Source organism: Hemitrygon akajei, unplaced genomic scaffold (genome assembly GCF_048418815.1).
Source record: "Hemitrygon akajei unplaced genomic scaffold, sHemAka1.3 Scf000039, whole genome shotgun sequence".
Lineage (NCBI taxonomy): Eukaryota > Metazoa > Chordata > Chondrichthyes > Myliobatiformes > Dasyatidae > Hemitrygon > Hemitrygon akajei.
Genome location: NW_027331925.1, coordinates 8,721,740 through 8,738,186, shown reverse-complemented (window position 1 = coordinate 8,738,186; position 16,447 = coordinate 8,721,740). Strand labels below are relative to the sequence as shown.

Sequence of the window (16,447 nt, the reverse complement as noted above, 5' to 3'; positions counted from 1 at the left end):
CACAGCGCGCTGCTCCGAGATTACTGCAGTGGAGACGAGAGGGCCCCACCCAGTCTGATCCTTGCTGCATGCCCGGAGATCACTCCCACAGCGTGCTGCCCCGAGATTACTGCAGTGGAGACGAGAGGGCCCCTCCCAGTCTGATCCTTGCTGCATGCCCGGAGATCACTCCCACAGCGCGCTGCCCCGAGATTACTGCAGTGGAGACGAGAGGGCCCCACCCAGTCTGATCCTTGCTGCATGCCCGGAGATCACTCCCACAGCGCGCTGCCCCGAGATTACTGCAGTGGAGACGAGAGGGCCCCACCCAGTCTGATCCTTGCTGCATGCCCGGAGATCAGTCCCACAGCGCGCTGCCCCGAGATTACTGCAGTGGAGACGAGAGGGCCCCTCCCAGTCTGATCCTTGCTGCATGCCCGGAGATCACTCCCACAGCGCGCTGCCCCGAGATTACTGCAGTGGAGACGAGAGGTCCCCTCCCAGTCTGATCCTTGCTGCATGCCCGGAGATCACTCCCACAGCGCGCTGCCCCGAGATTGCTGCAGTGGAGACGAGAGGGCCCCTCCCAGTCTGATCCTTGCTGCATGCCCGGAGATCACTCCCACAGCGCGCGGCCCAGAGATCACTGCAGTGGAGACGAGAGGGCCCCTCCCAGTCTGATCCTTGCTGCATGCCCGGAGATCACTCAAACAGCGCGCAGCCCCGAGATTACTGCAGTGGAGACGAGAGGGCCCCTCCCAGTCTGATCCTTGTCGCATGCCCGTTGATCACTCCCACAGCGCGCTGCCCCGAGATTACTGCAGTGGAGACGAGTGGGTCCCTCCTAGTCTGATCCTTGCTGAATGCCCGGAGATCACTCCCAGCGCGCGCTGCCCCGAGATTACTGCAGTGGAGACGAGAGGGCCCCTCCCAGTCTGATCCTTGCTGCATGCCCGGAGATCACCCCCACAGCGCGCTGCCCCGAGATTACTGCAGTGGAGACGAGAGGGTCCCTCCCAGTCTGATCCTTGCTGCATGCCGGGAGAGCACTCCCACAGCGCGCTGCCCCGAGATTACTGCAGTGGAGACGAGACGTTCACTCACCTCTTTGCGGTCTGTGGGCTGGCGAAGATCTGTGGAGAAAGATGCAAGGGCCTGTTCCACAGCAGCTGCATGACAGAAGGCTCACTGATCCTCGGGCTGTTCCCAGGACGCGCAGGAAAACGGACAGCGAGTGCTGCTGGAAGATCATCAACTCGGGGAAAGACGCTCGAAACTTGTTGGCCTGCCATCACTTCGAGATGTCCGGAGAGCAGCAGTTCCCAACCTGGTGTCCACGGTTACTGGTATTGGTCTTTGGCACAAAATGCTGGGAACCACTGTCGTACAGGAATGCTGCCGACTGGCACATTCCAGACTACAGGGACCCCATTGGAACTATCGGGTCCCTCTACTGCTCGATTGGGAGAGGCCGTGTTGGCTGAGGAAGCCTCTCAATTATTGTTCACCACCCCAGGGGGCACATGAGCGACAACAGACAACAGAATACCCCATAGACAACGAATGTAAATTCATTGGGTAAAGGTATTGGCACGTTTTATCATTCTGAATAAAGCTTATAAAGCTTTACAAAATAAAGCTTACAAAAAAGTATCAACATCTGAACATTTTCCACTCTATGACGTAGAATGTCCAGTCCTGTGCTTTTTCCTCCAACCACGGGTCGGTCATCACCACTGCATCTCTCTCCTCACAGCACAATATTCTCTCCGCAACCCCAGTTTAATGGCATGTTTTCACTGTTTACTTATTCATCGTTTTAAACTCCACTCTGACTCTCTTAGACCTGCAGAAAGATTTTTAAAAAACGAGCTGCTTGAGGAACTCAGCGGGTCGGGCAGCATCTGTGGAGGGAAATGGACAATCGACATTTCGGGTTGAGACAGTTCAGATGAAGGATCTCGATCCGGAAAGGTCCTTCCGATCGGAGCGATGGGGCGTTTGGACATGCAGCTAACGTTTTTTGTCTCTCTAGGTGCTTACGAGATGGGGTTGCTGGGCATATGGCCAACTCACCTACGCTCGTCGCCGGGCTTAGACAGTCCATTGGGCGTTTTCTTATCTTTTCCCTGTTTAATTTGTTTTTGATCCCACACTAACATGGAAATAGCCAGAATTTCCACTGAACACATCCGGCAGCAGAATGTTCATTCCCCGAGTCTGCAGCGCGCGTAGTGGACAATCGCGGTACTGCAGGGGATCAGCAGCTCCCCGAAAGTGAAAGCATTCTGAATCAGGAAGTGCTGGGAGTTAACATGGCTTCGAAAAGAAAGGCCGAGAGTTGGACCGAGGAGACAATTTGTCCCATCTGCCTGGATTTCTTCACCGATCCGGTGTCACTGGAGTGTGGACACAACTTCTGTCGCTCTTGTATCACACAGTATTGGGAAAGGGAGGAGAGAAACTCCTGCCCGGAATGTAGAGAGGAGTTTGCTGACCGCACCCTCAGGGCCAGTCGGGCCTTAGCAAATCTGGCTGAAAAAGCTCGAAATCTAAACCTGAATCCGAAAGGGAAGGAAAGTAAACCTCACTGCGAGGAACATGAGGAAGAACTGAAGCTGTTTTGTGAAACGGACAAGACACTGATCTGTGTGATCTGTAGAGACGCGCAGGAACACAGAGAGCACCGCTTCATGCCGATTAAAGAAGCTGTTAAAATCTACACGGTAAAACTAACATTAATTTAATACTTAACACATTTCCTTTCTCCTACATACCATTACACGAGCCTACATAACTAACACATCATTCTCTGCAACTTACACCATCTCCAACGGGATTCTAGCATCTCTCCGTCCCACAGCCCACCTCCTCACCCGGCAACTCTCCACTCTCTATACGGATCGCGATCTACGTCCTGTATCGCCCTGATCCACTCGCTCCTCCCCACTGATCTCCCTCCTGGCACTGACACCTGAAAATGGGACAAGTGCTACACCTGACTCCTAACCTCCTCCCTCGTCACCATTCAGGGCCACAAACAGCCCAGTTCCTCCCGTTTCTTCCATGGTCGATTGTCCTCTCGAATTAGATTCCTACTTCTCCAGCCCTTTTCCTCTTCCACCTGTCCCCTCTCAGCTTCTCACTTCATCACCCTGCCCCACGTCCCCCCTCACGTTGTCTCACCTGTCAGCTGGTTCTCATCCCCAACCTTTTTATTCTGGCTCCTGTCCCATTCCTTCCCAGTCCTAATGAAGGGTCTCATCCCGAAACACCGACTGTTTATTTCCCCTGAATAGATGCTGCCTGACTCACTGAGTTCCTCCGGAATTTTGTGTGATAATCGGGTTTGATCAGCTGTTTCTTTTGATGCATCTTTGTTTCTATTTCCTTCACTCTCTGACTTCCAGGATCAGCTAAAATCTTCCTTAGACTCTCTCACAAAAAAGAAATCAGACTTCCAGGAAAAGGAGCAGCAACAGAAAGAGAAGATTTCCGGAGTTCGGGTGAGGCTTCCTGAGCCGAATTTCTGATATTACTGTGGAGTTTTGCTCCATTTAATGCAGAATAGCCGAGTATCTCAGCTCCAGTGACCTGGGTTCGATCCTGACCTCTGGTGCTGTCTGTGTGGAGTTTGCATGCTCTCCCTGTGACCACGAGAGATTCCGACACATCTCAAGGACATGCCGGATGGATGGATAATTACCGTTAACCCTGTAAAGGTGGGGAGGGTGTGTGTGAATCAGATGGGAGATTATGGGTCAATAAGTGAGGATAGGTTTCAGGAAAACGTGAGGGAATGGTGTTGATGGGAATGCACTCAGAAGTAGCATGGACTCTAATACACCGAACTGGACGACAATAGGAAAAAGAGCACAGCAATGCAGTATATTAATCTTCACCTTCCCTTCGACAGGAACAGTCACACAGCCTTCAGTCCCACATCACATCCCAGTTTGCTGAACTGCGCCAGATTATCACTGAGAAAGAGCAGAGCTTACTCAGGGATGTCAGGGAAGAAGAGAAGAGGATTCTCAACCCAATGGAGAAAACTCTTCTAGCTCTTCAAGAGAATATAAGGAGTATTCAGGAGGAAATCTCAAAGTTAAAGGAACAGATGGATCAGAAAGACAGTGTGATATTTCTAAAGGTGAGGGATTATATTTCAATTTGTTTCTGTCAAAGGACACTAAATGAAAAGTGGTATATTTGAAATAAACACAGCACCGAGGCCAATTCTAACAAATTAATTGCCGCTGCTGGCGTCCTCACACAGAAGGCAGTGAAGGCCAAGTCTCTGGATGCTTTCAAGAGAGATTTAGATAGAGCTCTTATAGATAGTGGGATCAAGGGATATGGGAAGAGGGCAGGAACGGGGTACTGATTGTGTATGATCAGCCATGATCACAGTGAATGGCGGTGCTGGTTAGAAGAGCCGAATGGCCTACTCCTGCATCTTTTGTCTATTGTCCCAAAACTGGATTTCCACAACTTCTGTACATCCCAGGACAGAATGCAAATTTCTTTGAAATTATTTACTCTGATCATAACACAGAGCTGCTGACTGTGTCCTTAATTCTACATTAAGTATCCTCTAACCTATCATTAACTCCCATTTCCAGTCACAGGCTGTGAGTGTGTCTGGTGCGGTGGGTGTGAGGGTCTCTCTGTTAATCAGTGAGAACAAAGAATTTGACCCACACATCAGACTTATCTTCTGTATCCGGTTTCCATCAGATTACGTGTTTATCCAGCCTCCCCATTAGATTCAATATCTGCTGTTCCATTTCAGCCACTCCTGTGGCACTGGGTTCCACATCCTCCTCACTAAATTTCTTGTGGAATTTGTTAAAATCCATCTGGAATTACATCTCCCCACGAGTCTCCCCATAAATAGAGGTACTTCCTCCACCCGCACACAATCACATACATCACTGATCTTAAATTCCTCCATCCTATCACACTGACGTCATATCCAGATGATAATGCACAGCCTGTCCTGTCTTCCCTGTAAGTTTCATCCTCTCAGTAATGGTCTGACATTCAGAAACTTTCCCTGTCATTTACCCCGTGGTTCTGTATTGTCCGTGTGTGTGAGTGATTGCGGCAGTGGGAATTTTCAACACCTTGTAATGATTTGGCTGAAATTCAGGATATGGACAGTAAGTCCAAGTCTAATCGGATTTGTGTTTTATTTATTTCAGGAGGAAGCTCGACGGAACAGGAGGTAGGACATGCTCTTTACTGAAACTCTGAATGGATTTGTAAAATAGTTCAGAATAGCAATTTATAACCAGCAGTTTAATATTTACAGGATTAATGACGATGTCCAGGCATTGGCAGTGACAGATGAGGCCCAACCGTTTGAAAAATTTGATCACCCCTATTTGTTGAAAACAGTGCTGAGAGAAACGCTTGATGATATTAATCGAGGTAAAACTTATAAAGATTCATTTCTCCTTGTTTATGAAGCTCAATTTAGTTCCAATTTGACGCAAAGATTGTCTGTAATACTGGGCTGAAGGGGAACTGAAGTTTATTCCACATCAACCCCACCGACTGGGAGGCATCACTGTCACATGGTCAGCTGGAGATGTCAGACCCCTGAACACACCAGCACAGGGTCACAATACAACCAATACACGGGACTGTCAGATGAACCACTGTGTCCTGATCCCAGGCACACTGCACTAACACACCAGGACATGAGTTTGAATCCTACCACAGGAGCTGGGAATTTAATACTGACTTGATGATATTTTAGGGAATAAAAGCGGGTATCAGTGTGGCGACCGGGATTGTCAGGAAAATACACAAGTCCTTCATGTGCCCTGTGAGTGCAGACTCTGACTGACACAGGTCTTCCCCCTTCCGGATCAGCATCTCTCACTGGTGTTCGAGGCAGAAGAGGGGAGTGGTCGTGATCGGGGACTGAATCGTCAGGAGAACAGTCAGGAGAATCTATTGGTGTGAACGGGACACCCGAATGGTATGTTGCCTCCTGGGTGCCAGGGTCAAGGATGCCTCGAATCGTGTCCGCAGCATTTTAGAGAGGGAGGGAAAAGAGCCAGATATCTTGGTAAATTTTGGGACAATGACATTGGAAGTAAAAGCAAATAGGTCCTGAAAATAGAATTTGGAGAGCTTGGTAGAAAGCTCAGAAGCAGCACCCCCAGGGTTGTAATTTCTGGATTGCTGCCTGTGCCACGTGCTGGTGAGGGTAGAAACAGGATAATTTGACAGATAAACATGACTGAGAAGATGATGCAGGCGACAGGGATTCAGGTTCTTGGATCATTGGGATCTCATTTGGTGGAGGAATGACCTGCTCAAAAGGGATGGGTCGCACCTGGACCCAAGGGAGACAATATTCTCACAGAGAGGTTTGATAGAGCTGTTGGGGAGGGTTTAAACTAATTTGGTGGGGTGGGGGGTTGGAAGTGGAGTGAAGGGATATGACGGATGGTAAAAATGCAAAGATAGCGTGCAGTCAGACTGTCAGATATGGCGGACAGATGCGAAGAGAAAATTGCAGCCAGCATGGTGAGTATCAGTACATTAGGGATGCAGAATTAAAAAGGGTAGCAGATACAGTACACAAAGTGTTATATCTCAATGCATGGAGTATGAGAAGTAAGGTGGATGATCTTGTTGCACTGTTACCGATTGTCAGGTATCACGGAATCGTGGCTGACGGATGGTTGTAGTTGGGAGCTGAATGTTCAAGGTTACACAATGTATCGGAGGAAGGGAGGAAGGCCGATGGGGTGGTGTGGCTCTGCTGGTAAATCAGCAGCTGGATGTGACATAGGATTGGAAGATGTTGAATCCTTGTAGGTTGAGGTAAGGAACTGCAAAAGTAAAAATGACACTGACAGCAGTCATATACAGGCCTCCCAACAGTCAGTGGGTTGAGGCCCACAGATTACAACTGGAAATAGAAAAGGCTGATGAAAAGGACAATGTTATGATAATTATGGGAGATTTCAACATGCAGGTCAATTGGGAAAATCAGGTTGGTAAAGGATTTCAAGAGAGTAAGTTTGTTGAATGCAATGTGATGGCTTTCTAGAGCAGTTTGTCGTTGAGCCTACTCGGGGAACAGCTCTACTGGATTGGGTGTTATGTATTGAACCAGAGCTGAGTAGTTAAAAGAAACCTTAGGAGACAGTGCTCACAACATGACTGAGTTCAAGTTGAAATCTGATAAGGAGAAAGTAAAGTCTGACATTGTAGTATTTCAGAGAAGTAAAAGAAATTACAGTGGTCTGAGAGAGGAGTTGGTCAAAGCAAATTGGAAGGAGATACTGGCAGGGATGAGAGCAGAGCAGAAATGGTGTCAGTTTCTGGAAAAATGAGATAGGTGAAGGATAGATGTATTCCAAAAATAAATAAATACTCAAATGGCAAAATAGTAAAACCGTGGCTGACAAGGGAAGACAAGTTAATGTAAAGGCAAAAGAGAGGGAATACAACAAAACAAAAATTAGTATGAAGACAGAGGATTGGGAAGCTTTTAAATATCTAAGAGAGGAACTAAAGGAATGTTTGGGATGGGAAAAATAACCAAGAAATTGATTTGATTTGAATGGAATTGACTTGATTACTTACATCCTTCATATGGATGAGGATTAAAAATCTTTACATTATGTCTCCATCTAACTGTGAAATGTGCAATTTATAGTAATTTATGATGAATAATATGTACAACAGGCTGATTAATATAACATAGAAATACAGTTGTGTCCACATGAGTTAATCAGTCTGCTGGCCTGTTTGAAGAAGCTGTCCCGGAGCCTGTTGCTCCTGGCTTTTCTGCTGTGGTACAGTATCCCGGATGGTAGCAACTGGTACAGTTTGTGGTTGGGGTGACTCTGTTCTCCAATGATCCTTCAGGCCCTTTTTACACACCTGTCTTTGTACAACATGTTAGCAAACAATGTCAAATTGTTTTTTAAGTATTGTAAAAAAAAACAGAGATGAGACTGGATATAGGACCGCTAGAAAATGAGGCTGGATATATAATAACGCGGGATAAAGAGATGGCAGATAAACCAAATATTTTGCACCAGTCTTCACCGTGGAAGACACTAGCACTGTGCCCGGTGTTGAAGAGTGTGAGGGAAGAGAAGTGAGTGCAGTTACTGTTACAAGGGAGAAGGTGCTCAAAAAGCTGAAAGACCTAAAGGTACATAAGTCACCCGGACCAGATGAACTGCATCCTAGTTTTCTGAAAGAGGTTGTGGTAGACATTGTGGAGGCATTTCAAATGATCTTTCAAAAATCATTGGACCCTGGCATGGTGCCAGAGGACTTGAAAATGGCAAATGTCACTTACCTCTTTAAGCAAGGAGGAAGACAGCAGAAAGGAAATTATTGACCAGTTAGCCTCACCTCTGTGTTTGGGAAGAAATTGGAGTCAGTTTTTAAGTATGAGGTTATGGAATACTTGGTGACACTGGACAAGATAGGACAAGTCAGCATGGCTTCGTTAAGGGAATATCCTGCCTGACAAACCTGTTGGGATTCTTTGAGGAGACAAGCAGGATAGATAAAGGGGATGCCGTGGATGTTGTATATTTGGAATCTCGGAAGGCCTTTGACAAGGTGCCACACATGAAGGTGGGAACCAGATTAAGAGGCCATGGTATTACAGAAAAGTTACAGGCATGGTTAGAACATTGGCTGATTGGTAGGAAACAGCGAATGAGTGTAAAGGGATCCTTTACTGGTTGGCTGCCCCTGACTCGTGTTCCACAGGGGTCAGTGTTAGGCCACCTTCATTTTATGCTGTATATCAAGATTTAGCTGATGGAATAGACCATAAGATATAGGAGCAGAAGTAGGCCATTCAGCCCATCGAGTCTGCTCCACCATTCAGTCATGAGCAGATCCAATTCTTCCAGTCATCCCCACTCCCCTGCTTTCACCCCATACCCTTTGATGCCCTGGCTAATCAAGAACCTATCTATCTCTGCCTTAAATATGACTTGGCCTTAACAGCCACTTGTGGCAACAAATTCCACAGATTTTCCACACACTGACTAAAGTAATTTCTCCACATCTCAGTTCTAAAAGGGCGTCCTTCAATCCTGAATTCATACCCTCTTGTCCTAGAATAGATGGCATTGTTTCCTAGTTTGCAGATGATACGAAGATTGGTGGAGGGGCTGGTAGTGTTGAGGAAATAGTTAGGCTGCACAAGGACTTGAATGAGGAGAATGGGAAGGAAAGTGGCAAATGATATACAATGTTGGACAATGCATGGCCATGCACAGTGGTCGTAGAAATAATGTGCAGATTTTCTTTTCAGATGGGGAGAAAACCCAAAAAGCTGAGATGAAAATGGACTTAGCAGTCATTCTGCAGAACACACTAAAGGTTAACTTGCAGGTAGATTCAGTGGTGAGGAAGCTAAATCCAACGTTAGCATTCAATTCAAGGGGTTTAGATATCATTCAATTCAAGAGCAGGGATGTGATGCTGAGGCTTTATAAGGCACTGGTGAAGCCTCACCTTGAGTATTGTGAACTTGGGCTTCTCGTCTAAGAAAAGGTGTGCTGGCATTGCAGAAGGTTCATTTCATAAGGATGATTCCAGGAATGAAAGGGTTCTCAGACGAGGAACGTTTGATAGTTCTGTGTCTGTACTCGCTGGAATTTAGAAAGATGAGGGGGAATCTCATTGAAACCTTTCGAATGATGAAAGTCCTAGACAGGGTAGATGTGGAAAGGATGTTTCTCATGGCGGTGGAGTTTAGGACAAGAGGGGCATCATGCCTTAAGATGGAGGGGCATCTATTTAAAACAGATGCAGAGAAATTTGTGCCAGCGGCTAGTGAATTTGTGGAACTTGTTGTGTGTATTTAAGGCAGAGCTTGATAGGTTCTAGATTGGACACAGTATCAAAGGTTACGGGGAGAAGACCAGGGAGTGGGGCTGAGGAGGGAAATGTGGATCAGCCATGATTGAATGGCGGAGCAGACTCGATGGGCAAATGACCTAATTCTGCTCCTATGTCTTATGGTTATCTGACCACTACATTGAAGCATTGTGAGAATGAGCTTGGACACACCAACAAGCATTGACATGGGTCAAGATTTCATCTCGGGAGAAGCACACACAGCATAACCGGCCTGGCAAAGCTCCGTCACACACATACACAGGAAGGATTGGCAGATTGTAGTCAGAGCCTCAGCAATGTACGTTGTTATTTCCCTCAGTAACCTGGAAACCAATCTCTTCAGAGACAGTCATTTATTCATTTAAACAACTCAATCACGTGTGACACATTGTCAACACACATCAGACATGTGAGGACACATTGTAACATACAAATTCTTCAATGTGCACACTCTCCTTCAATGTGTATACACACCACACGGATATTTACCACAATCAACACACACACACACACACACACACACACACACACACACACACACACACACACACACACACACACACACACACACACACACACACACACACACACACACACACACACACACACACACACACACACACACACACACACACACACACACACACGGATATACTATCAGAGTGTGACACCCGGCCACAGAAATAGGCACAAATTCCCATTTAGGATTGAAATCTGCCGTCCTTACCGAGTCTGTCTGTTCGGTGGCACTGAGCTGCCCTCTGACGTGATGTCACATCAACACTTCATAGACAGACTCCGGGGTGAGATTCCTCAGGAGGATGATCTGGGAGGATCTGACGGATGTTGAACTCACGGCCCACTTCATCAATCTGCAAGACTAAGATGTCTTCTTGAGCATGGCCCATTTGTGTGTGTTTGCCCCCCCCCCCATCCCGCTAACCATTTCCCATCTGTGTACCTGCCCAAATTTATTTGAAAATATTTTATTTTTACCTGTTTGTACAGCGTCTGAGGGCAAATTCGATTTACCAACCTCCCTCTCTATGAGAATGTAACCCGATAGACCACTCAGAAAAATGTCCCGTCTCACTTTCAATCTGAGGCCTCTGGTACTGTACTCCCATTTCTTGGAAAAAGAAACGTTATTTAAGCTCCTAATAAATTATTTACCTTGATAAGGGGTCATACCTGAACATCATACACTACAGCTGAATAGCCCAAACTTACCCACTCTCTCCTTTTAACCCAAGCCCCCAGTCCTGGTAACATCCTCCTGAAGCCTCCTGTCCAGTGTAATGACATCCTCCCTATATTCGGGAACCGGAAATGCAGACAATGCTCCAAGTGTGGTCTATCATCGACATTAAAGGCCTTGCTGAATTTCATGTGGACAGTGTGGAATAGGCTGATGAATACAGGACTGAAGGTGTTTTTTAGATTGGGACAAGAAGGGCGGCGTGGGAGCGAAATTCTGAAGGAAGGCAGTTTTAAAAAAAATAACTTCACGTACAAGAACGGCGATACTGTGCAGGACAGCGCGGAAAGTTTAAAAAGATGACCACCCTATACAGCGGGCAGCGGAGTGGGTGGCAGCAGAGTGTAGGGCTTTGGCTTAACGGGTTTAGGTGGTAACGGGAAGAGGCGAGAGCGAGGCACCGACTCTTCTTTTCCCCTTGGCAAATCGGCCCGCACGGACGGGGGAACAGCAGGGCACATTAGCTAACGGTTTAAAAAGTTTGTGTGTTTGGTGAGGTAAGTGGGTGAGTAGACATATCTTTCCTTGTTTCATTCCTGTAGAACCAGGTAGCATGTCTGAAGGGTTAGTGCTTTGTTCAGGGTGTCAGATGTGGGAATCCTGGGAGACCTCCAGCCTCCCTGATAGCCACATCTGCACCAGGTGAACCGAGATTCAGCTCCTCGGAGACCGTGTTAGGGATCTGGAGCTGCAGCTTGATGACCTACTGCTTATTAGAGAAAATGAAGAGGTGATAGACAGGAGCTACAGGGAGGTAGTCATCCCTAGGCTACAGGGGTCAGAAAACTGGGTGACTGTCGGGAGAGGGAAGGGAAATGCCCGGATAGTGGAGAGCACCCCTGTGGTTGCCCCCCTCAACAACAAGTATATCGTTTCGGATGCTGTTGAGTGGGATGACCTGACAGGGGACGGCCACGGTGACCGGGTCTCTGGCACTGAGCTTGGCGCTGTTGTGCAGGACGGAAGGAGGGAGAAGAGGAATGCGGTAGTCATAGGGGATTCCATAGTCAGGGGAACAGACAGGAGATTCTGTGAGCCTGGTAGAGATACCCGCATGGTGTGCTGCCTCCCAGGTGCCAGGGTACGGGGTGTCTCGGATCGGGTCCAGAATATCCTGAAGGGAGAGGGCGAGCAGCCAGCTGTCTTGGTACATGTTGGTACCAATGACATAGAGAGTAAAAGGGAGGAGGTCCTGAAGAGAGATTTCCGGGAGTTAGGAATGAATCTAAGAAGCAGGACCTCCAGAGTAGTAATGTCAGGATTGCTACCTGTGCCACGTGCTAGCGAGGGCAAGAATAGTAGGATCAGGCAGATGAATGCGTGGCTGAGAGACTGGTGCAAGGGGGTAGGGCTTCAGATTCTTGGATCATTGGGATCACTTCAGGGGGAAGTATTACCTGTTCAAAAAGGACGTGTTACACCTGAACCATAGCGGGGATGTTTAATAGAGCTGTTAGGGAGGGTTTAAACTAATTTGGCAGGGGGATGGGAAACCGGAATGATAGAGTGGAGGAGGGGGAAAACAGAAATAAATCTAAGATAGTGAGCAGTAAAGATGTCAGGAAAGACCGGCAGGTAATGGGGCAAATTTGCAGCCACTGGGATGAGTTGCAGTGCAATCAAAACAAAAAGTACCAAATACTGGTCAAGGTGTTATACTTAAATACACACAGCATAAGGAATAAGGTGGATGATCTTGTCGTACAGCTACAGATTGTCAGGTATAATTTTGTGGCCATCACTGAGACGTGGCTAAAGGATGCATGTCTCTGAGAGCTGAACGTCCAAGGATACACGGTGTATCGGAAGGATAGGCAGGTAGGCAGAGGGGGGTGGCGTGGATTTATTGGTAATAAATGATATTAAATCATTAGAAAGAGGTGACATAGGATCGGAAGGTGCAGAATCATTTTGGGTTGAGCTAAGAAATAGCAGGGGTAAAAGGACCCTAATGGCAGTTATTAACTTCTGCTTTAAAAATCAAACAGGAGAAAATCTGCAGATGCTGGTAATCCAAGCTACACAGGTCCTGATGAAGGGTCTCGCCAGATCTCTCTGTCACCTGTCGGGAGAGAGTTGATGTTGGGAAGATGTGGGTGGGTCGAGAACGGTAAGCACAGCCTCCGACTGCAGGGATGTCTATTCAGGACAGAGATGAGGAGGAATTCCTTTATCCACAGGATAGTGAATCTGCCACAGGCAACTGTGGAGGCCAAATAAATGAGTATATTCAAAGCAGAGTAACTCACACAAATTGTTGGGGGAACAGCAGGCCGGGAAGTTTCTATGGGAAAGAGTAAACAGTCGACGGTTCAGACTGAAACACCTCATCAAGTCCTGTGTTGCTTAAGGGTTCCTGCAAATTCATCCCCTGTCCTAATGAGGGGCTGCGGGGGATGAGGTTGTGGGAAAGGGGCAAAGTCATCCTCATCTGCCATCTTTGCCCCCTCTAGCTTCTCATTACGTCTACACACACAGTTCACCCACAGGCTTTCCACCCCTCCCGCTCCTGGTTCAATCTGCCATTCATCTCTCCCCTATTGGTTCCCATTATCACCTCCTTTACTGTCTCAAACCATCACACTGCCCCACTTCACACTCACAAATAAATGTGAACATTGTATGACGGGCCTGTTCCTGTGCTGTACTGCTCTATGTTCTCTGTTCCCAGTTTCGAAGAATGAGAGGAGATCTCATGGAAATACAAAATTTTTTCAGGGGTCAACAGGCAGGAGTGAGGGAGGATGTTTCCCCTGTCTGAGGAGTCAAGGGCCAGGGGTCTCTCTGCACTCTGTCCAGCGGAAAACCTTTGGGGAGACATTAGTTGCCCATGCGCTTTTGTCGCGTCAAAGGTTCGTGTCGGCCACCCGATCCCCGGGGCCGCGCTGCACGAGTCTCCCCCCGATCCCCGGGGCCGCGCCGCCCGAGTCTCACCCCGATCCCCGGGGCCGCGCTGCCCGAGTCTTCCCCCGATCCCCGGGGTCGCGCTGCCCGAGTCTCCCCCCCGATCCCCGGGGCCGCGCTGCCCGAGTCTCCCGCCGATCCCCGGGGCCGCGCTGCCCGAGTCTTCCCCCGATCCCCGGGGTCGCGCTGCCCGAGTCTTCCCCCGATCCCCGGGGTCGCGCTGCCCGAGTCTCCCCCCGATCCCCGGGGCCCCGCTGCCCGAGTCTCCCCCCGATCCCCGAGGCCGCGCTGCCCGAGTCTTCCCCCGATCCCCGGGGCCGCGCTGCCCGAGTCTCCCCCCGATCCCCGGGGCCGCGCTGCCCGAGTCTCACCCCGATCCCCGGGGCCGCGCTGTCCGAGTCTCTCCCCGATCCCCGGGGCCGCGCTGTCCGAGTCTCCCCCCCGATCCCCGGGTCCGCGCTGTCCGAGTCTCCCCCGATCCCCGGGGCCGCGCTGTCCGAGTCTCCCCCCGATCCCCGGGGCCGCGCTGCCCGAGTCTTCCCCCGATCCCCGGGGCCGCGCTGCCCGAGTCTCCCCCCGATCCCCGGGGCCGCGCTGCCCGAGTCTCCCCCCGATCCCCGGGGCCGCGCTGCCCGAGTCTCCCGCCGATCCCCGGGGCCGCGCTGCCCGAGTCTTCCCCCGATCCCCGGGGTCGCGCTGCCCGAGTCTCCCCCCGATCCCCGGGGCCCCGCTGCCCGAGTCTCCCCCCGATCCCCGGGGCCGCGCTGCCCGAGTCTCCCCCGGATCCTCGGGGACTCTCTAATTCTCTGCTTCTCCCCCCAGTCTCTGTCACCCTGGATGTGGAAACGGCACATCCGGATCTCGAGGTGTCTGAGGATCGGAAGAGTGTGAGACGGACAGGGACCGGGTCCTGGAGGACTCTCCCTTACACCGGGAAGAGATTCACAGACTGGGAATGTGTGCTGGGATCGGAGGGATTCACATCGGGGAGACATTACTGGGAGGTGGAGGTGACGGGGAATCGGGACTGGGGTCTGGGAGTCGCCGCAGAGTCTGTGGAGAGGAAGGCAGGGGTCAGTCTGAGTCCGGAAACCGGATTCTGGGTCATCGGGCGGTATGGTGACGTGTTATACCGGGATTGTGACGTGTCCGGTCCCCCCTCCCCCAAGTCCCGTCTCCCTGCCGGTCCCATCCCCGGGAGGGTGGGAGTTTATCTCAGTTACGAGTCCGGGACAGTTTCATTTTACAACGCGGAGACCAAGTCCCATCTCCACACCTTCACTGGGAATAAATTCACGGGGAAACTTTATCCTTTCTTCGCGACCTGGAATGAAGACCAGTGGCTGAGAATCTGCTCCGGTTCCGCTCCGGGTCTGTAAACGGGTCGGGTCCCGGGACCGGCGTCAGGAGTAAAGTCCCTGTAAATATAAATGTGTGGAGAGTGCAGCTAAATACGTGGCTAAGGAGATGGTGCAGGAAGGAGGGCTTCGTGTTTCTGGACAATTGGGCTTTGTTCTCGGGAAGGTGGGGACGGGACGGGACGGTTTGCCCCTGAACTGGAGGGGGACTAACATTCTTGCGGGTAGATTTGCCAGTGCTGCTCCGGGGGATTTAATCTAGATTTGCAGAGGGAGAGGAACCAGAGTGTTAGAGCAGATAGTGAGGTGGAGGAGGATAAGGTACATGAGAGGACTGCATGTATAGACGGAAATGAAAAAAAAAGCTTTATGCATGATATAAATATTCTCAGGTACATCTATTTCAACGCATGGAGTATTGTAGGTAAGACAGATGAGTTCAGGGCGTGGGCTGACACGTGGGATTACGACATTACTGCTACTAGTGAGTCTTGGTGGCAGGAGGGGCAGAACTGGCAGCTTAATGTTCCGGTAAAATTGGAGAAGGGCCCATTTTGTGGAAATGAAAAAGGATCTAGGAAGAGTGGATTGGGAAAAGTTTTTTTTCTGGCAAGGATGTGTTCAGTAAGTTCAAAGGCGAAATTTTGAGAGTGCAGAGTTTGAACGTTCCTGCCAGGATTAAAGGCAAAGTTAACAGGCATAGGGAACCTTGGTTTTCAAGGGATATTGGCGATCTGGTTAAGAAAAAGGGAGAAGTGTTAGCAGGTAGAGGCAACAAAGAATAAATGAGGTACTTGAAGAGTATAGAAAATGTAAGAAAATACTAAAGAAGGAAATCAGGAAGGCAAAAAGACATGAGGTTGCTTTGGCAGATAATGTGAAGGTAAACCCAAAGGATTTCTACAAATACATTCAGGGTTAGTGGACAGTAAGGGACAAAATTGTTCCCTAGAAGATCAAGTGTGGAGCCTCACGAGATGGGGGAGATCTTAAACAGTTTTTTTTTTGCATCGGTATTTACTCAGGAAACTGGCATAGTGTATAT

At 49.2% G+C, this 16,447-nt stretch overlaps 1 protein-coding gene across 1 annotated transcript in view; it reads left to right on the top strand.

Moving 5' to 3' along the window:
• The window catches only part of LOC140720270 (uncharacterized), a 68,460-nt gene that overhangs the window by 19,008 nt on the left and 33,005 nt on the right, over positions 1–16,447 (top strand). The window contains exons 2-5 of the mRNA XM_073035139.1: positions 3,390–3,485; positions 3,896–4,129; positions 5,184–5,206; positions 5,294–5,412. Coding sequence (XP_072891240.1) covers positions 3,390–3,485; positions 3,896–4,129; positions 5,184–5,206; positions 5,294–5,412 — 472 coding nt within the window. The remainder of the gene's footprint in view (positions 1–3,389; positions 3,486–3,895; positions 4,130–5,183; positions 5,207–5,293; positions 5,413–16,447) is intronic.